At 35.6% G+C, this 21,795-nt stretch overlaps 4 protein-coding genes across 6 annotated transcripts; all 4 read right to left on the bottom strand.

Annotated features, from left to right (window-relative positions):
- Window positions 1-1,557: 1,557 nt before the first annotated feature.
- Window positions 1,558-5,222, bottom strand: LOC111791975 (coronatine-insensitive protein 1-like). Its single transcript, XM_023673432.1, has 3 exons — window positions 4,078-5,222; window positions 2,911-3,382; window positions 1,558-2,657 (listed from the first exon to the last, which is right to left on the bottom strand). Exons 1-3 carry the CDS (start codon window positions 4,557-4,559, stop codon window positions 1,836-1,838), a joined length of 1,776 nt encoding a protein of 591 aa, XP_023529200.1. The 5' UTR covers window positions 4,560-5,222; the 3' UTR covers window positions 1,558-1,835.
- A 4,482-nt stretch (window positions 5,223-9,704) lies between these two features.
- LOC111791992 (probable signal peptidase complex subunit 2) lies at window positions 9,705-13,236 on the bottom strand. The gene is made up of 5 exons (XM_023673433.1): window positions 13,073-13,236; window positions 12,798-12,949; window positions 12,398-12,479; window positions 10,190-10,332; window positions 9,705-10,104 (listed from the first exon to the last, which is right to left on the bottom strand). Exons 1-5 carry the CDS (start codon window positions 13,151-13,153, stop codon window positions 10,008-10,010), a joined length of 555 nt encoding a protein of 184 aa, XP_023529201.1. The 5' UTR covers window positions 13,154-13,236; the 3' UTR covers window positions 9,705-10,007.
- A 405-nt stretch (window positions 13,237-13,641) lies between these two features.
- Window positions 13,642-18,545, bottom strand: LOC111778819 (peroxisomal nicotinamide adenine dinucleotide carrier-like). Of its 3 annotated transcripts, none has more exons than XM_023658801.1 (11): window positions 18,362-18,545; window positions 18,151-18,240; window positions 17,986-18,063; window positions 17,760-17,834; window positions 17,216-17,346; window positions 16,484-16,538; window positions 15,947-16,057; window positions 14,938-15,006; window positions 14,614-14,865; window positions 14,394-14,448; window positions 13,642-14,109 (listed from the first exon to the last, which is right to left on the bottom strand). In XM_023658801.1, the coding sequence occupies exons 2-11, from the start codon at window positions 18,229-18,231 to the stop codon at window positions 13,916-13,918; spliced, it is 1,101 nt and encodes a 366-aa protein (XP_023514569.1). In that variant the 5' UTR covers window positions 18,232-18,240; window positions 18,362-18,545; the 3' UTR covers window positions 13,642-13,915. The 3 variants fall into 3 exon arrangements, with proteins under 3 accessions (XP_023514569.1, XP_023514575.1, XP_023514583.1); XM_023658807.1 differs by having other exon boundaries at window positions 18,410-18,545; XM_023658815.1 differs by having other exon boundaries at window positions 14,614-14,682; window positions 14,761-14,865; window positions 18,151-18,537.
- Window positions 18,546-19,831: 1,286 nt separating this feature from the next.
- On the bottom strand, window positions 19,832-21,252 carry LOC111801205 (probable aquaporin PIP1-4). Its single transcript, XM_023685228.1, has 3 exons — window positions 20,509-21,252; window positions 20,282-20,422; window positions 19,832-20,190 (listed from the first exon to the last, which is right to left on the bottom strand). Exons 1-3 carry the CDS (start codon window positions 21,151-21,153, stop codon window positions 20,098-20,100), a joined length of 879 nt encoding a protein of 292 aa, XP_023540996.1. The 5' UTR covers window positions 21,154-21,252; the 3' UTR covers window positions 19,832-20,097.
- Window positions 21,253-21,795: the final 543 nt, after the last annotated feature.

Genomic DNA, 21,795 nt, shown 5'->3' with positions numbered 1-21,795 from the left:
AGCAAGGTTCTTCACTTTACCTATTTATTAAGCATCTTTCTTTATATTTATATTTTATTTTAGTTTAGTTTATTTTATTTCATACATCTTTGTTTTGTAAAGGCTAAAGGTGTGCTCTGATTTCCTCCACATTTCTATGTCTCATTGACATAAAATAAAGTATATTCTATTAAAAGCGTTTGTCTCTCAAAATTAAATAAACGATATATTTCTAGTTTTTTTTTTTAATATTTATTTTTGTTATAAATTCATTTTATTCATAAATGTTTTTTTTTCCAACCATTTTAATATTTATTCTATATATTTAGATGTTTATAGAGAGATTTATATGTGTTTAAAATAAAATTGAATATTGTAACGTTATCTAAAATGTTTTAAAGGGATTAGTTAGAGACAGCAAGAGATAGAGATAAAGATAAAGATGAAACACTATAATAAAGAAACCATATATTATAATTATAATGTATGCTGCTTGCTGTTAATTTATATGTGTTTTTTTTTTTTTTTTTTTTCCAAGCACATATAAAGCATTTTTTTCCCTTCCAAAGTTAAATAAACAGCATCCATATTTTTATTTACTTTTGTGTGGTAAATCACATAATGAGTGTGGTAAATGACATAATGAATCATTCATATATACAATTATTCTCATATTATTAATTAATTAATTACTGACTTAATAAAGAAAATGAAGATAAGGTGATGAAGGGATATGTGGCATTGCATGAGGTTGAAAGATGTCATGGTTGTACCACTAAATCAAAACAAACAAAATACCAATTCTACTTTATTATCATTTATTATTTATCATCCACTTTCTACTTTCTTCCATTATTATTATTTTTTAAATATTGGAAATTAGTGGAGCATTTCTCTAAATTTTTTAATTTGAGTTGAATTTGAGTTAAAAAAAATAAATAAATGATTTCATTATCGATTATAAAATGAGTTAAACTTTAATATAAATGTCAAATGGGAACATAATTGGAAAAAATAAAATCAATAATTTATAATATAAAAGGATTCGTATTAAAGCATATACAATATTTCAAAATTTTACTCGATTTAGTAAATTTAAATTATACTTTTAAAGAAAAAAAAAATTTAAAAGACAATTGAAAATTCAAAAAATGAAAAGATTAATGGATTTGAAATATATATTTTAAAGGCAAATAAAAGGAATAAAAAAAGAAACAAAATTGAGTGAGAGGGGACTTCAGATTTTAATAGGTCCCAAAAAATAGTATATGTCTTTATGATGGGGTCTTTCCCTTTCAACCAAAAGCCACCACTCATACATTCATTTGGACAACCTGAATTCTGTCCCCTTCACCTCATCATCTCTTCCTTATACTTTTCAACTAAAACAACGCTGTCTAAAATTGTATTCGTTTATAATATATATTACTAATCCGTTAGTTAGAGGTTTGAATCCTCCCATCTCTACGGGTTAACCATAGATAGAAATTGGGTTTCATGGCACAAACCATACTCCAAACCCCACCATTCAACTCAGAAAGAGAAATAATACACTAGAACCAAAAGGCTTCTTCAAAATGGGAAAAAGGGAAAGTCTTTGCATAAACAGTCAAACTGCCTTCCATCATAATCATCATCATCATGGTTCCATAATGAAAAACACAGCCTTATTACAACATTAAAATCATCTTTGTTTGTCTGTCTATCTGTCTGTCTATACGACCACAACAAAATCACATTTGAAACACATTCCTAACTGAATTCTATTAACAGGACGTGCCAAAATGGGGAGGTAGCAAGAAGAAAGGAGAGGTTGATGTTGTTGTTGTTGATGTTGTTGTATGTACAGCCATGCTCTATGCAGCGATCAAGGACGATGAATCTAGCGGCACGACACTGTCTGGAAAATCGGTTCTTGGCCCTGCTAGGGAGTAGTATGCCAGTATATGTGCAGGGTGCTCAACCACCACCCTACCCCCGACTTGATCAACCACCACGACTCGTCTCGATGGAATCAATTCGATGTTCCAGAACGGGCGTGCCATTGCCAGAAGATCACGGCCTGAGGAGGACCCTCTGTAGCCTTGAACCCAGAGGTACCTGAGGGAAGTGAGTTGCATGACGGAGGCTGCCAATGCATGCTCACTAAAGCAACAGCCTCTCATCTCAAGCTTCTGCAGGCTGGGACAGCCGCGAGAGAATTCCAACAGCCCAGCATCAGACTGCCCCACATAACCAAGAAGCATCCATCTTACATTTGGGCTGTACCTCCCTATGTAACCAAGACCAACGTCCGTCAATCCACCAGGCCGAAGATACAAAGCAAATCTTCTCAGCTTTTCAGAACACCCTCTCAACAGAGCTTGAACTCCATTGTCAAGTGGCAAATCTGTTATACTCGCTTCTCGATCAAGCAGGACGAGGCGAAAATCGCAGAGATTTTTCGAGTACCTGCCGATGTACTCGAGAGAAGAATTTGTGATATCGGATACATAGACAGCCAAGTATTCCAGTTTCAGACAGCCTTGAGCCAAAGCAATCAATCCTCTTTGTGAAACAAGCCCTTCCTCGTCCTCCAATCCCTGCTCATCCGCCCCTCGCTCAATTCTAAGCCTTTTAAGTTTCTTACAATGCCGTGCAAGTACTTCTAACCCTCTATCTCCAATGACGTTTCTAGTCTGCTCAGGGAAACAAAATACAGTATTATTACCCAATACTAAAGATTCCAGTACACTTTCTAAAGTTGCTCACAAAGCCTTGGCTCAGGGATTTTCGCCTTGTCCTACCCTTATTGGGAATGCTATTATAATATCAAAGCAAATAGCACATATCCCCATCAGATATTCAGAATTAAACTGAGATGGCAAAGCAAGGACAGATGGGCAAATCAAAGAAAACATAGAAAATGAATGAAGTTGATCAGCAGCATACCTCAAGCACTTCTAAGTTGGGGCATCTCTGAATCAAAGTACAATGGTCCTCCGTATGAAGGAGAGCATACAAGAGGTCCAACTTCTTGAGTAGGTTTGCAAAAGGGAAGACTATTGGCATTTCATTCCTTCCCATGTATGAAAGACCCAAACTGCGGAGACTCTGTGGCAAGGCTACAGCAGCATACCTCTCTGGTTGATCATTGAAGGAACCTCCACAAAATTCCTCCAAAGAACCAACAGCTCGAAAGAACCCCACAAGATCAAGGATCTCACAATCACTAATTTTCACAGAAATTAAGGAACGGCAGTTTCTGGCTATAAGTTCAAGATCTTGAAATCTGACTTTGACAAGATCTGTCATGTAAAAATTCAACGTTTCAAGAACTGTGTTGTTGGTCGCAAGTTCGTGTAGCCATTCCCCATCTTTCTCATCTATTGAGCTCTCCTCCAGAAACAACGTTTTTAAATTCCTGAAAAGACGCAACAAAAAAGAAAAAAACATAACAAGAAACATTAAAGATGATGAATTATAATGAGCAGTGCAGTCAGAAGTCACTTTATACATTACAACACAGGTAAAGTGATATTATCAGTTCACAGAAGTAATATATTGGCTGAAATTGAAGGATCAATCCAAATGAGGTTTATTTAAGATTACTTAGAACAGTTCCCAAAATGTTAAACCTTCTTTATGAATGTTGTAAGTTAGCAGACACTTTCGCTGTGTTTCAGCTTCTCATCTTTTACGTTTAAAAGTTAAGAGCAGCAAAGCATAGAATATGTATATATATATATATAATCAACGACCCAGAAAAAGTTAAAAAAGAAAAAGAAATGGAAACCCCACAACGACAAGAACAAGGAAACAAACGAAATAATGATAGTAATACTAACAAGCAAACCAAAAATAAAAGTAAAACATTAATAGAAACTATCAGGTGGTTTGAGCTTTTATTAGTCATCGCTGACCCTGAATGAACATTAATTCGTTCTCAGCATCTCATTATTTTCAATGGCCAGAAATTTAAGGTATAACAAATCCCAGAACAGAAGGTAGAAATTATCTCAAAATTCTCCATAGTACAGTGAATTTGATACCGAGCCTGAACTACAAACAGATGAAATCTGGATTTAAAATCTTGAAAATGGTTTGGAAGCCAGATACCTGCAGGATCGTCCAATATGAAATAGTCCATCTGTGGAGAATCCAGAGCACTTGTCGAGTTTAAGCGAGTGAAGAACACGGCCACGTGCACGAGCAAGAACCTCCAGATCCGAATCGACGACAATCATACGGCGGAAGTGGAGATACTTCAAGCAATTGAAAGAATCAGCAATCTCTTTCACCCAAGGGGTCACAAACCCTCCCCAATCCTCTGGTATCAAATTAAACATCGCCGCCCTGGGTTTGCCCTTCAATTCCAAGGATTCGAGATGGACAAACCGCCGTCGTAGCCGTTCAGGCGTGGTGGTGTAGCAAAGAGCGATGGTAACGTGCTTGCGAGTAAGCGCATCCAGTTCGTGCCATCTCCGGCAAACCTGAGAGATAGCGTCACGATCTTTGGGGTCATGAATATAGGGCATTACACAGCCAAGAACCTCATCCGACATCCCCGTATTCATTCTACAAACGTTCCGTTCCTCCATAACTCGGATTTAATTCAAACAACACTCAGCAGTCCTAAAATACTCCTCAACTCCAAACTCCAAGTAGAATCAGAATATCAAGAACTCCAAGTTGTGGCTTAAAGATCCATCTCTCAAACTAAAATTCTTACAAAAGTCAGCCGGATATACAACTCATGGAACACACAATAAAATAAAATCCCCCTCCCAAAAATAGAAAAGAAGATTAAGCTACGTGTAAAACAAAAACAAAACTCCTGAAATCAACGGTTAAAAAGAGAAGACAGTTGAAAATCCGTTAGGGACTAAAAACAATCTAGAAAACTCCCCGGTAGAATGAAGGTGAAGATGCCAGAAACAGGATCCGAGACGGAGAATTGGAGGAGTCAGAGAAGTGGAGGAGAGAATCGGATCGAGAAGGAATCAGCGGACGCAGCAGTCGGAAGCCGACGGATCATGGAGGCGATGTAGGGTCTGAAAAGGGAGAAGGGAGGGCGGAGATCGGCGTGGGGAAGCATCGACGACGGGGAGAACGGAAGAATTGAGAGAAGTGGGGATTGGATCAGACCTAGAAGAGTAAACTAGAATGGTTAAGAAGAAGAAGAAGAGGAAGAAGAAGAAGAAGAAGAAGAAGAAGAAGAAGAAGAAAAAAAAGAAAAGGGGGTTTTTGGGAATGGGAAAATGAGGAGAGTGGTGGAAGTAGACAAAAGAAGAAACGACAAGGATATATAATTCACCAATAGGGTTTCAGCCTTCCAAAAGCTGAGATGCGTTAGATGCTGATTACTGGCCCTTACTCTCTTACGTGGCCTATTCTCATTGCCTCCTTACTCTGCTCCTCTCCCTATCTAATTCCTGCCCCTTCCTACTTTTACTTCTCCCGTTAACTTTATAACACCAATATAGAAATTTTCTCCTCTTTTTTCTCTTTTTATTTATTTATTTTTTTAATTTAATTCATTACTTAACCTTGTTTAGCCCATAACAACTCCTATTACCCCCTTCACTCTCCACCCATGGTTCAGGCTCACCATCTATTAACTTACTCACAATTCAGTCCACCCAACCTAATTTAATTCATATGGAAATTTTAATATGGAACTAATTTTTATATTTATAAAAATGTATGTCTTTATCAATTTAAGATTTTTAATTGATTTCCGATTTCAAAATATATATATATATTATATAGGCAAATTTATAAGCTTCTGTGGTCTTAGTTAATATATAGTTGTATATAACTCGAGTATTAACCATGATCTCAAAGATAGTAGGTTGCTTATGTGGAAGATGATCTCCAAGGCCGTAGGTTGCGGATGTGGAAGGTGGTACACATCCATCGTAAAGAATAATCAGGTACGATGGGTAGAAAAAGAACTTGGATACTCCCAAAACATGGATTTATCATTCCACTCCACGTAGTACAGTTAAGATTGGTGTAATTTACACGTAATTTACACGTATAAAGAAAAGAAAATATGATACTAACTAATTTGAATATAAGCTCCCGTGACTTTACTTTTACTTTCATCAAAAGATTTCATATAAATATAGATATTGTACATTAATTAATCATAAATAATTTCAATTTAAATTAATTATAATATTTAAAATTGTAGATGATATAATTTTTTTTTGGACGTTTATTTTTTTTTTAATCTTTTAAATAAAATATTCTTAATATTCTTTCGCATCTAATTAATATAAAACTAAAAAATTAATAACAATCAATCATATCTTGTCAAGAAAATAAGGACAAATTTTGACCAAACTTTATATGCATCGAACTAAATATGAATAGACATATAGATATATGTCTAGAATGTTAAATAGATTAATGACTAATCATTCGTTCAAAATAAATTAATGACTGACCTCACTTAACGTCAAAAGGCTAGACAATGTCATTTAATTCTCACAGTCAGTCACTGTGTTCATCCAACAATGTGGGGTTTTAGCTCAAATAAGATGAGATTTGGGTCACGAGTATAAGGAATATTATCGCACAAAACCCACATGTATTAGTCTAAAGAAGCCAACTAAACATTGTACGTGTAAGTTCAGCATAGTTAAAAGGGTCAGGTCTAGAGTGAAGCGTTGATCCCATCTAAGGTATTTGCAATGACGTAGAATCACACCAATGGTTAGCCCTCTGTTGTCTTTGCAAGGACTCGGTTTGATTCTCGGGACATATATATTAAAATTTAATTAAAAAAAGAAAGTAGAATTAAATTAAGGAGTTGTTGGGAAGTTTGATTGAAGGAAGGTGTAATTATGATATTGATTTTATTGCAAAACAACTTCCATTATTATTTTATTTTGACTATTATAAACCAAAGTCATAAATAGCTGCATTATTAATTGTCCTTACCCTATAATATATATTAATAATATATTGCCCTTCAACTTGACTATATTATATATACATATTTTATTTTATTTTTCCTTATTGGACCTTAGAATCTCTTATTCTATGCAAAAAAATGGATTTGGACGCAAATATTATTATTATTATTGTTATTATTCCTTTAAATTATATTTCGCTACGTAATCCTCTTTTCCCTTTCCATCTCAACTTTAAAATTATATTTTTTAAATAATTTATGTATTTCATATTGTATTAATAAATTTATAAATTTTAAAAAATATTGAATACGCTCCATTAAAAGATTTATTAATATTCCTTACAAAAAGATAGAATAAAATAAATACAAAAAAAGAATATTATTTTCGAATTTATTGCAATTTAATTGTTTATTTAAAAAAAATACTAAAATAATTTTCCACGTTTTATTATTAAAATAAAATTTCCGTATTTATTGAAAAAATTCGAGTCCAAAAATGTTTAAAACACACATTCATGTATTTATATAAAATACTCGAGGTTGTAATTTATAAAATAAAAAATGTATTAAATAACGATAAAATTGTGTCATTAATAATGTCTGTGTAATTAATATTTTTCCTTTTTGAATATATACAAATAATTTAATTTTTTTAATTATATTTAAATAAAATAATTTTATGTCGATTTTCTGTACCATGTCACGTTTAACATTCTATCAAATTTTAACGTGAAAATAATAAAAATGTAATTAAAAAATTTAGAAGTTTAGAAAAAATAATAAAAATTAGAAATAAATTAGAAAAAAAAAAGGAATTAGATGCTTAATTAATTAGAAGAAAGTAAACCATATCTTTGGTAAAATTTTGACCCAAAAAAACAAAGAAAAATGGGTAATGGGTGCTTTTCTTTTGAATTAAATTATATAAATATTTAGATTAGGGAATAATAATTAATCACTTTTAAACTTTTTTGACAATTGGTGCACTCCACTTTCACAATTCTTCTAATTTCCCACAATTCAATAATAATAATAATAATAATAAATTTATTCGGCCCACTAAATAAAATTTTAATACGCTCTTCAAACTTTTATACCAGTCAAAATTTACTATCGGTAGATATTATCTGTTTTAACTTATTGTGCATTGTTGTTAACTTTACAGTTCTAAAATTTATGAACTCACCAATTTTTTTTACGTAAGCTAATATGTTTTCTTGGAATTGAATTATAAGGAACCATCAAATTCTACGTTATGGGTAGCTGCACCTACATATGCTATGCTTTATAGACTTGTAAAAAAACGTAAAGTTTAATTAGAATATATGCTTACCACCAAACACATTTTAGAATATGATTTCTCCTACATTTAGCGTACATTTATTTATTTGAGAATATTCAAATTGAGTGGAGAAGAGCATAAGCTTACTTCTACACTGGTATCCCACATTAGGTAATAGTTTATGGGTATAGACGTGACTGACACTATTTCTATTGGTAAGAGTTTAAGTCCATTGTAAGCAGATATTGTCCTTTTTGGGCATTTTTTTTACTGCTTCCGTTTTAAAAACGAATTTGTTAGAAAGAGATTTCCATACCCTTCTAAAGATTATTTAGTTTCCGTTTCTAACCAAATTTGTTAACGGAGAAGGGTAAATATGGAAGAAATGTGCAAAATGGTCCCCAAAGTGTAGAAGAGATGGAAACTTGGTGTATTCAATTTCAACACAAACTTCCTTTCACTCTAAATTATTATTTGGTTCTACAAACAAACAAACAAATTTAATTTAATTTGATTTAATTTAATTTAATGGGCATTGGGAAAAGAATTAGATTTATTTTTGCAATAAATAATTGAAGGGGTTGATGTTACCCCAAGTGAATGTGACAAAATAATTATTAAATTGTTGATGCTATTACCTCATCAATTTGTAACCCTTTTTTTAGCATTATAAAGCTAATTCATTAAATCATACTCTTCACCCCCACATCGCCCACTCCATCATGGGGTAAGTTTGAGTGAAAAAATGATATTGAAAAGGGGAAATTGAATGTAATGAATAATGGTTGAAATTGGGAAACAAAAATAAAGTTGGAGAGGGCAATGAGTATGAACAGTGAGAATAGGGGTATTGATATGAGTTGTTGTGTGGATGAACACAATTTCACATGCCTATGCTTCTTATCTTAGTACCATATCATATAAATTTATATTCTTTTTATATTACATCAACTTAGGAGGACTATACACATTATTTCTAAATATTAAATATATTGTAACTTTGTTCATACTAAATATTATCCAATCTTCTAGAGGATGGACCATTGCATTATTACCCTCCTTTGTTTTCATTTTTTTTTTTTTAATTTTGAGTTATGAGTAAGAATAGAATCATATTTTAAAATATTGTTTTGGGTGGGTCATGCCTAAAAGTGGGCAATAGACCCCATCAGGTCTACTCAATACAGATACAGGTGACTCAATTTGTTACATTATTGTTCAATTAAAGAGCCCAAATTAACTTCTTTATTTATTTTGGCATTTGTTTTGTTTCTATAATAGAAGTGATATTCATTCCCCACTGAAAATGCAATGATAATCTTAATCTAAATAGTATGGCTCAGGAATGGTTTTCTCAGCTTAATTCTCATATTTATCTGTTCCTTGAATTCATGGTTCAGGTACGCGTAACATTCTCGACTCGACATGAATGAGATCGTATGTTCCCATCTTGTTCGAAAACTACTACACAGAATTTTCATCAAAGCAATCATCAAGGGGTGACTTTGTTGAAAGGATTGGGAAGAAGTTCAAGAAGCATTTAAAAAACTCAACATTTTCACCTTCTCACAGCATTTGAAGTGTTGAATTCAAACATCATGCACTAGGATGAAAACAGCCATGTCACTTGCTGTTTTCATATGGGAAAAGACTTTCAGAAAGTATTCCTATTAGCATTAAAGAGATTAGAAATGAGGGATCATCCTGTTTAGCTTCTAAAGTCTATTAATCAAGGAAACGATAAGTAATATCTTCTGGGGATCTATAAAGCACAATAAAAATTGAAAGCAGTTACTTTCCTCGAACATGAGATCCCCTATAATACGAGGTTTGTGTAAGAAATCACTTGCTCTTCTTCGGTTCATTTGCATAATCATCGATCAGTGCTTCAACATCTTTCCAGAAGAGACCCTCAACTAAAACTCCATCCTTAGTGAACCTGCAAAGATCGTATATTTTGGGTTGGTTATACAGTAAATATTTTAGAAACTAGATTCCAGAATAGTGTAGAGAAAGAAAGAGACCACCGGGTGACACTCTTGGTAAATTCCACAGGCTTATTAGCGGAGATTGATTCGGGATCTGAACTAGATATGCTCAGTGTATACAAATCAGAGAATCTGGGCAACTTTGAAGAGACTACCAATCCTGTGCTGGTGAAGGATCCCTATGTGCAGAGAAATTGCAACACAATATTACCAATGACCTCAACAAGTTCAGCATGTATGTAGTTTCAGAAAGCAGGATCATTTTCATGCATAAATAGAATTGGCCATCATTACTTTATAAGATGCAGAATCCAAATTGTCCCGAGATTCTTAGAACCTAAGTACACATGATATCATTCAATTATCATCCTTAAAATGAGGAAAAAAAAAACATAAATGTAACCCTCCTTTCTTCCCAACCCCCAGAAATATCCAAATAACAAACTCTAGACATGAAAGGACACTGATTAATACAATATACAATAGCTCCAGAAGAAGAAAAAAAAGGCTAAAAGAAAACCTTCCAGATTACTAGTCACTGAGAGGCAAAGAGTTTGATTCTTCTGAAATGTCGCATTTTACTCGGAAAAAATTATCGACAGAGAAAACCAACCCAGTGACTAACTTCAGTGCCATTTGACACAGGGCAGTTCAAAATTTAACATAAAAGTGCAGAACTCAATAACTGTTCTAAAAAGCAGTTCGCTGTTTTTCTGTTATCAACATTGTCTGTATGAATAGCTTTCAGGCAACTAGAAAAGATCAAACTTGCAATTGTTATTCACAAGCCGATGAAATTGGAGGTAAGAACTTTGGTTATTCTAAAAACGTATCATCTCTGTCTTATCCAAACGACGTATTATTTAGGAAAACAAACTAAAAGAGAAAGGGAAAAGGTTGCTTCAGAACCAATTACACAAACAATCTTTCAAATCATCTTCGTTCTAAAAGGCATAAGGGATTTTTTTTTTTTTTTCTTTTAAGAAGCCAAACTTTATTGATTATATGGAAGAATACAAGGGCATATAAAAAAACAAGCCCAAAATAACCTAGTGACCGAGCCGACAAGGTGACATTAAATCTAACAATCTCCAAAACATACTCACTTTTTTTTTTCTCTTCATTTCAAAAATCCTATTGTTCCACTCATGCCAAATACCCCACAGCACTGGGAAGGAGCTAACCTACCACAAATGCCTCATCCCCTAAAAGGAGGATGCATAAGCACCTCTTCCAACATAGAACGTCCATCTCTATCACACGCCCCACTTACCCCAAGCAATCTCCTCCAAAAATCCCAGAGGCTGTTAGCAAACTGGCAATCCCAAAGCATGATCCAAAAGTCCCTCACATGTCTCCAACAAGGATACACCATTGCAGGTACAACACTAAGGAAGAGTGTCTTTTAGAACATGATCTAATGTGTTAACCTTTCTAAATAAAACTTCTCGCGCAAAAAAGAAAAAAAAAAAAAAAAAAAAAAAAAAAACCTTCTCTTTAGGAATTTTAACATTCTAGAGAGAGAAAAAAGATAGAAGCCTCCAATGCATCAACTGAAGCATGGGAGAGAGACAGAGTGGAAATAGAAATGACAGGAGAAACCCCTAGAAGGATCAAGGCTCCAAATTCATACATCCCTCCTCCCAGAAATAATAAACTAATGAAAAAAGATAGAAAAGACTCATCAAATCAACCGCCACCCTACCAATAAGAGGACACCAAAAACTGAAGGAAATGATGAAGGATAGGATAACACAGAGACCACTGAATACAACCTCTTCTCCAAAAGGAAATGCAAAGAGGTTTATCGCCCACCCAATGGTCCTCCCAAAAATAAATACCTGAGCCATCCCCAACATGGCTCCACATGAATCCAAGCAATTCATGCTCCACGTGAACTCGAAACTGCTAGACCATCCAGAAGACAGAAAACTACCTGAAGAGTTCTGCCAAGCTTATTCTGAAGTCAAAACTCATTCTAAACGCAAGTTAGGCATAGATGATAGAACAACAAAAAAAAAAAAACGTACAGCTTTGGCAATGCTCGTAGAACTTTTGTGGTTCTTTGAGCTTGTTATATCATAAACCCTAAAATGTAGCCAAATAGGCATTACATATCTCAAGAGCCCCAAAAACAATGCACGACTATCATATACAATCATGATGTTAAAGCTTTTCTTTAGTGGTCATAGACATTCAAATGGGCTAGAAAACACAATTGTTATAGAAGTTAAACAAACTTACCGCAGGAGGATAGGTGAACAAAATTGCGTTCTTCTCCTTGGTGTAGACGATAAACTGCAAGATCCCGTTAAATACTACATACTTGCCAGAGTTAAAGATCACATGAGAGCACCAGAAAAAACATCTACATTTACATTTACATTTTCATTAAACGAAACAAGACCTAGTAAACGAAGAAAATGACGTCAAATTCATCGTACAACACGCTTCTGCGCCCGAACATGTATATGAACAAAAGAAAATAAAGGGGAAAGAAGAGAAAACATCCACCATTTAACCCAATATACATTCCCATTGAATAACGGAATCAAAAAAATGAAATTCAATCCCTCAACGGGAGATCTAAACTTAAAACGCGCAATTCAGACAAACCATGATCATACGAAAAGAAAAAGGATATAATATAATGCAGCCGATCAAGAAATCGCGATTCTCAGGGAATTTCTTTTTGTAAAACTGAGCAACCAAAGCTATGATTATGATGACAGTGCCCATAATCAATTTGACATTACTCAACCTCACGTCTTCAACATACCCGCGACTCGTCACAATCTGCAACGCATCGCGCAAATAAAGGTGGATTTCAGAGAGAATAAAAAAATAAAAAAAAAAAAACCTAGAGAAAAATTGACGCGAAGAGGATCTGACGAAAGCGAGAATGATCGATTCAATTACCTCAGAGACGGATTCGTCGAGTAGGTGTTTGAGGGAGTGGTGATCCAGGAGATTGGCCTTCTTCGCGTTTTTGGTCGCCATTTTTTGATATCTTCGGGTTTCAGTTCTCTTCGCCGCCTGCGAACTGAAAATGGGTTTGTCTGACTTCAGAGAAAGAGAGGTCTTTTTTCTTTAAAGAAAAATTAAATTGCAAATTTGGTTATTAATAAAAATAAATAAATAAAATTAGTCATTAAACTAATTTCATAAATTATTTTAAATTCTCTAATTTGTTTGCTTAATCTGCTAACCCTAAATAAATTTAATTTTAGAAAATTTGAAAAGTTACAATCTTTCAAATCTGTATTCTATAAAAATAAGATTAGGGTTAGTGTATATTTAAAGCTTGAGTTTTTTTTAATTATTTTTTGGTACGAGATTATAAAAAATCAATTAGTACTAATTTCTTCGTAATTTTTCCATTTTAATGTTTATACCACCGACCCAAAATCAGTTCACTATATAATTTTTAAATAGTACAATTAATATATGTGTGACATCTAAGTAGAGAAGTGATACGTGAATTAGACTATAAAATATGAGTATAATTTATTAATATGAAAGTAACTATATAATATAATCCCAAAATACAATAAGATCTTGTTTATCATTATGACTAAAATATTCTTATTTCCAGCCCAAATCTTATGCCTATTTTTCCAGGACACAAATTACCTAACAATTTCCAACAAGGGTTTGGTTAAGAATACTTTACTAAGATGAATAGGAAAGATTGTAGAGAGAAATTGCAGCCTTGGATAGCTTCTTAAAGACCTGTAATGGAGTCATATAAGCATTATCAGATCATTGAGGCTTTGATTTTGCTCTGCCAATGGCACCCTTGGTGAGAAGGAATCGAGTACTCCGAACCAGTTCTTCCTTCACCATGAACAAGACTGCAGCAGCCAGAACACTCTGGACGATTTTCGTGCCCATTCCTTTGTAAAATCCGTATACTCCTTCGTATCGGATCATTTTGATGATGGCATCAAATGTGCCTGGATAAGAAGTGTTAGATCAATTTGCAGGACAAGAACATTGGTGACTTACACCAGAGAATAATGCAGAAAGAACTTGCGACCGACGCTGGTAGCTGCGGTGAGTTTAAAACAACCTAGGCCAACCGATTCGTCTCTCGAAACCTTCCTTGCTTACACATATAACTAAAATGGCCAACTACGCCAACCGGTGATCTTCCCTTATTCATTTTCGAATAATCGTGTTTTTCATCTTTTAGTAGTGCTTTTTAATGGTGGAAGATACCATGTTCAGAATAACGAACCTTTGTACTGATGTCTTTTGTCTCCAGCCACGACCTGTTTTGCCTGAAGCCGAGCCTGCAAAGAGAAGAACTTCGATGAGATAATTTAAACAAATGCATGCGAGAGAAAAATAAACACGAATCAACGTTCGAACATAATATGAAAAAGTATTTACGAACGGATCGAACTTTTTTAAACTATTTTCTTCGCAAGCTTTTGTTTCTAGGATTATCGAAATACCTTCACAACTAGAAGAGGATAGGTTACTACAGTAGCTCCAAGTTTTGCCAAGGCACCAAGTAGAAATATCTGCACAAGTAACCAAATGTGTTGGCTTGTAGTCAACACGCAGTGACGTTGAGAATTGCAGGTGAGGGTAAAGGTTACCTCCAATGCAGTAACTCCACTGCCAACTTTACGTAAGGCGCGTTGTTTCTTCAACTTGTTCAACATTGTTTCATACAGCATGAACTGTATAGAAGGGTTGCTAACCTGTGATCAAGAAAGGAGTATTTAGTAGTGTCTCGTCAGGCATCAACTCAAAAGTTTCTTTCCCACACGTACCATGATCAGTGTTGGGATTACCCCTTTCCAGAAACCCCTGATTCCAGCTTCATCATAAAGCTCCTGAATCTGAAATATCGATTCATGTTTTTTGAAGAAAAAAACTGGGTCAAATATATCCAGATTCAAGTCTGTTTATCATGATAAATCGAAAAAGAGACAACTTCAATGAGAGAAAAGACATACTTTAACTAATAAGTTAGAGCTGAAAGATATAAAAAGAGAAAATGAGTAGTGCTTTTAGGTTTGGGGCTTAAAGAGATATCAGTTAGTCTTTTCAATCTTGAGCAATCGGTTTACTTCAGAGGGACAGCTGCTAGCAGTCATTATTTTCAGCTACTTTGGGACAACCATTCAGATGTCAGTAAAAATTTGTCCACTAAAGGGAGAAGGGAAAGAAATCGTTATGTGACAGCCCAAGCCCAAGCCCAAGCCCACCGCTAGCAGATATTGTCCACTTTGGTCTGTTATGTATTGCCGTCAGCCTCACGGTTTTAAAACATGTCTGCTAGGGAGAGGTTTCTACACCCTTATAAAGAATACTTCTTTCCCCTCTCCAACTGATGTGGGATCTTACAGTCCACCCCCTTCGAGGCCCAACGTCCTCACTGACACTCGTTCCCCTCTCTAACCGATGTGGGATCTCACAATCCACCCCCTTCGAGGTCTAGCGTCCTCACTAGCACACTGCCTAATGTCTGCCTCTAAAATACCATTTGTAACAACCTAAGCCCATTGCTAGCAAATATCGTCTGCTTTGGCCCATTGCATATCATCGTCAGCCTCACGATTTGAAAATATGTCTACTAGGGAGACGTTTCTACACCCTTATAAAGAATGTTTTGTTTCCCTCTACCAACGTGGAATCTCACACATTATGACTAAGAAACCATAGTAGCTGACTATTACTCAAGCAGTTCAGTCCAGATAAAACATGTCTGCCATCATTCATGCAACAAAGATTCATAACTACTACGGAAACTAGTACATAGGATATTTTTTTACTTACAGCATGAGTGGTTCTGTAGGAAGGAGGATTGACTGCTGCCGGAACCGTTTCATCTAGTGGAGTCAAAGGTGCTCCACCAGGTAGAGACGGCTTTGAGACCTTTTTATGTGTCTGAAGAATGAAAACACAAATGTTGTCATTTAAAAACTTTAAAATCATGAAACTGCTACTTACAGTAGTTTAGTTTACGATGATCTTGAGGAAAACCAACATCAATAAGTGCAATTAAATAGAATTTTGGATGTACACAGATACAAGGAATAGCTTTAAGATTTCTAGCCCCCATCTTTTTCTTTAAACCAACTTTCATTAAGATGAATCGAAGAATCCGAACGACTAAGGAACCAGAAAATGCAAAGCCAAGAGCAGGGCTTACAAGAAGAAGCAGGAGAACAACCAACACTTTGTAGTAGAGAAAATAAAGGCAAGGCTATCACTAGAGGTTTAAATTCAAGTTACTGAATTGAATCCAAAAGGGCTTAGATACTATTCTCAACCCTTAAGGGTAACATGAAGAATACATAACTATATCATTACCTGCATCCGTGTAACAACCACCCATATCGGATTTGTCAACAGTACGTTAACGCACCTAAAGAATCAAAATATTGTAGACAAATTAGAGGGGAAATAATAAAAAACTGAATATTGCAGATGTTTTGCTACCTATTTTAGTTGCATTTGAAGAGGTTTAAACTGGCTGAAGTAGATAATTAAATATAATGGAATAACGCATTCGAAAATGGACACAAGATCTGCAAACATAGGATGCAATCGAAATTCTCCATGTTTAATCTCAGTGCTTTTCATCCGCTTTCTTGTCTATAGTATCCCTTTTCTTTGGTTAGAAATGAAGGTGTAACAGCTCAAGCCCACCGCTAGCAGATATTGCCCTCTTTGGGCTTTCCCTCAAGGTTTTAGAACGCGTCTACTAGGGGGAGGTTTCCACACCCTTATAAGAATGTTTCGCTCCCCTCTCCAACCGATGTGGGATCTCATAATCCACTCCCCTTGGGGGCCAGCATCCTCGCTGGCACACCGCCCGATGTCGGGCTCTGACACCATTTGTAACAGCCCAAGCCCCATCGCTAGCAAATATTGTCCTCTTTGGGTTTTCTCTTGAGGTTTTAAAACGCATCTACTAGGGAGAGGTTTCCACACCCTTATAAGAATGCTTCACTCTACTCTCCAATCGATGTGGGATCTCACAAAAGGTGTTTACTATGAAAATAATAAGGAACTCAAATCAAAACCACTCTACTAACAAACCCAGATACAGCAGCCACCAGAAGAGAGGAAAGCATCCCAACTGATCCGTCTCCAATCCCCGCCTTCATTCGTTCAAGAGAAGCCGCTTCAGCCTTGCTCCTGAATATTTGGTAGAAATAATAGTAAACACCCTGTACCAACAAAAATGTTTGTTCAAATGTAAGATGTCATGAATGTAAACAAAGAACACAAACTTGTTCAGAAGTTCAAACAAAAATCTCTTTACTGGACCCAAATGGGCAATATAGAAAAGCTAAACATATATCATTATAGTTTTTCCTTCATAGAATAAGTAACAAGCTCAAGAAAGTTCTATGTCATTCATCACTGACAATGAATGAATTGGATGCTTAGAAACACAAGTTGTTGCCTTCTAAATATACAAAACAGATTGAAACTGCTCGTTCTCTAATTCTTTGTACCTATATAATCTTCACATTCTAATCCTAACAAAGATCATATATCAACAACACCCACTTTGTCATTAAAATTTGGAAGTGTATGATATCATAGTATTAAGTAGACCAATCAAATGGGTTCTCACCTGAGACACAGACGTACCCACCAGAGACGGCCCCAAGCCACCATACAGCCGGTCCCATCCTTCATGTTTTACAACCTGCTCATGAATCAATCAGATAAGTCATTTCCCCACCCATTAGGCAGACATTTATACTGTCACTGCTCGAATTGAGTTCGGAAATCAGCAGCATGGTTTTCCAACAAGAACAGTATATCAAATATTGTAGAAAAGGAAATTTCGAAAGCACCTGACACATCAGCTGCAATGTTCCAAGTTTCCTCTTCTCGTTCTTCACATCGCGCTCTGTTTGCTGCCGAGTATTCACCTGCAGAACAAACCAAACGCCTCTTGAATTCAACAACCCAATCAAATTTTAGGGTCTATAAACATGAAATTTAGTGGAAGATTTTACAGTTTGAAGAGGGTATGTGATGAGTTGAGCAATGACCCCTCCTCCAGCTCCAGCCAATCCATTGATCAACGCATCCGACATACTTTCCCGCTAAAACCCAACACGAGAAATCGAAAAAAGGGTATATCAGAGGACAGAAATTGAAGCAAAAGCGCAATTAATTCCCCGGGAAAGTGCACCGGAGCATTGACGGGAAACAGAGAGATCTAACTCAAACTTATTTGGAGAGAAACCATGTACGACTTTGGCTGTGTTCTACCCGAATGAAATTGACATTTCGATGGCCTTGGCTATGTGAGAAAATCTCGACGACTTGAAGATGGGAAATAACGCATTATTTTCTAATAAATTGAGGGAAAGGGCAGGTTTTAATTAATGGGTTGTTGATTAAAAATCAATTTATTGGTTCTTCATTATTCATGTGCTCAACTTCAAAAATGTGAATCTTTAAAATTTCAAATTAAAATGAACTAAATATATAATTTTTTTTTCACGTTTGAATAGATATAATTTCATATGATATCGACATAAATATTGAATTGACGTTGTTATCCTTAAAAAATTATTGGAACATGAAAATAAAATTAATAATAAATATTATAATTTTTTAGTGTTATTTTTCTAAGAACATCGATGGGAGGCATCAATCTATCAATTTTTATATAATTAGACTGAATTAAGTATTGTATTTTAAATTAAAATTTATTATAAAATGAAAAAGGAAAAAAGAAAATGTTGGACAAAAGTGGAAATTGACCATTTTACCCTTTAGAATGAGGGTATAAAAGTAAATACGAAAATAGTAGTCAATGGAGTCTATCCGATGAACTTCTTGAGACGTGTGCCGGGACGTGACGCAACTTGTTCCGGAAACGCATTCTGTTATGCTTAGTGACAAAATCCTTCCCCTTTTTTTTTTTTTTTTTTTTTTTTTTTTTTATAAAAAAATACTCAACCAATAAAAATTAAAAAGATTATATAACATATTTTTCTCAATATGTAACTAAATTGAAATCATTTCTTAAATTAACGTTGTGGGCCGAGAAAGGCCCAATGGAATAAATGGGATAAGCCTCATGGACCTAAGCCCAGCCCATCAGAATTTTAGGATATAAATCCCTTGCCTTGCCTTCGTAGTCTTCATGGGAAAATTGGATTATTGTAAGGAGAAGCTTACTTGCATGTGGTTAACTAGAGATTCAATAATGATCGTGTTGGGTGATGAATGTCCCACATCGGCTAATTTAGGGAATGATCATAGGTTTATAACCAAAGAATACTATCTTCGTTGGTAAAGAAAAGTCATGAGAACTTACGCTCAAATTGTACAATATCATACTATTGTAGAGAGTCTAAGAGTGATTTAACAAAATCAAGAAAGAGCGAGCTAAAACTAGCTTGTCTCGCCTTTTGTCTGATTTGATTTTTTTAGCGGGTTTTTTCTCTTCCAAAAATTAAAAAAGAAAAAAGGAAGAGGTAGTTAATGAGCTAATTTTATATAAACAAAGTCTTGAGATCTAATTATTGATTCAATCTTATCCCTTCCCATTATTTATATTTCATTGTCATCACACTATTATTCATTTCCAAAAATAATAATAATTTAAATTTAAAAAAAAAAAAAAAACATTAATATACAATAATATCCTGTTTGCCACCACAATAGCGATAGAGATGGGTTGAGAAGTAGGCCTATAATTGTCTTTTACGTAACCAATATTCGCACAAAGAAAGCAGGTGGAAGAGAGTGGGTTTCATTATTTTCTCCATTTTTTTTTTCCCCTTAAATTGACCATACATGCATTCATAGCCACACACACACATCCATAATTACACATCACGCTCCATTCACTTACAAATTGAGGGCCCCACGCTTCGAATCTCCATAAACATACAAACACCAAAACACCACACAAACGAAATGAAGGGCTATGATTCGATCACGTTTCACTTCGACTTGAACGGAATGGCTCTGATCACAACTTGGTGGTACAGAGCTGCCAGAGCAGCGCCGATGAATGGTCCCACCCAGAAAATCCACTGCAGGTAATCAAAATTAAGATTAAGATCATTGAGATTAAGTTAAAATTAAGATTAGGATTAAGATTAAGATTAAGATTAAGCAACCCACGTGATCATCCCAGGCTTTGTCATTGTTGTAGATGATGGCAGCACCCAAGCTCCGGGCTGGGTTGATGCCGGTGCCGGTGATTGGGATGGTGGCCAAGTGAACTAAGAACACCGCGAACCCAATTGGTAACGGGGCTAGGATCTGTTCAAACATTTTGAATTCTTTTAGTTTTAGCTCAATATATGTTTTAGATTTTGATTTTAATTTTAATTTTATGTTCTGCTTACGGGAACGTGGGAGTCTCTGGCGCTACGTTTGGCATCGGTGGCAGAGAAGACGGTGTAAACAAGGATAAAGGTGCCGACAATCTCGGCACCGAGGCCATCGCCTTTGGTGTACCCTTTGCTGACCATGTTAGCACCACCGCCGAGCCTATTGTAGGGCTTGGGTTGGAAGCCCTTTACAACCCCGGCGCCGCAGATGGCTCCTAGGCACTGCATCACCATGTAGAAAATCGCCCTGGTCAACGACAGCTTCCTCGCTAGAAAAAGCCCAAAAGTCACCGCTGGGTTGATGTGTCCACCGGAGATTCCAGCCGTGCAATAAACCAGCGCAAAAATCATACCACCAAAAGCCCAAGCGATGCCCTGAATTCCAACGGTCTTGCACGTGTTGCCGTTGGCTTCATTGGACCGGACGACGCCCATGACAGTCAAAACGGTGATGTAAAGGAAGAGGAAAGTGGCAAAGAACTCCGCGATACCGGCTCTGTAAAAGGACCAAGAAGTCAGCTCCTCTGGCTCGAACAGTGGCGCCGGTGGTGGCTCCTTATAGTCCTTAGCATCGTCCTGACTCTGCGCCGCCGTTCCAATCGGCTGCCTCTCGTTGAACTTGTTGGCTCCGAGCCTTACATCCTCTTCCTTCCCTTCCATTTCTCTAAACTCCTCTGTTTCTCGCACTCCTCTGTTTCTCACGGCGGCGGTGAGCTGTGGTTGTCTTTAGCCAATGGCAGTAGTGAGGAAAGCGATGAGGAGGAGTAGGGTTATAAATAGTAACGCAAGTGAATTTAGTGATGAAAATAACGGGACCCATTTAAAATTAAAAGAAAAAAAAAAGGTATTTTCTAGTAATTAAATTATTTTAAAATAATAATCACAACCGACCAATCATTTCTCTGGGGTTTTCTGGAGAACGGTGCAAAATGACAGAGAAGGGCGGTCGGTTTGGCGGATAAGTGTGACACGTGGCAAAATAATAGCCACAAGGGAGTGGTAGAGTGGAATATGTGGAATAATAAGGTTATGATTGTAGTTTCGAGTGTTTACTGGGGGTAATTATGGAAATTCACCTGTTGGGACCGAGTTGGAAGTTTCGAGATGAATCTGTGGCTGGAATTTAATTGGATACGAATATAGACTGAGAATTTTGGAAATTTGATGTATTATTGTTTACTTTAAGGGTTTTAATTGGATAATATTGTTATTTTAAAATAAATAGCAAATATTTAAAAGCATACATTTATATACAATTATTGCCCCAATGCTATATTCTACCGAATTCTTTTGACTTTTTTG

The sequence above is a fragment of the Cucurbita pepo genome, chromosome LG01 (assembly GCF_002806865.2).
Source record: "Cucurbita pepo subsp. pepo cultivar mu-cu-16 chromosome LG01, ASM280686v2, whole genome shotgun sequence".
Classification (NCBI taxonomy): Eukaryota; Viridiplantae; Streptophyta; class Magnoliopsida; order Cucurbitales; family Cucurbitaceae; genus Cucurbita; species Cucurbita pepo.
Note: the sequence above shows the minus strand (reverse complement) of the source record. Positions and strands in the feature narration are given on the sequence as shown.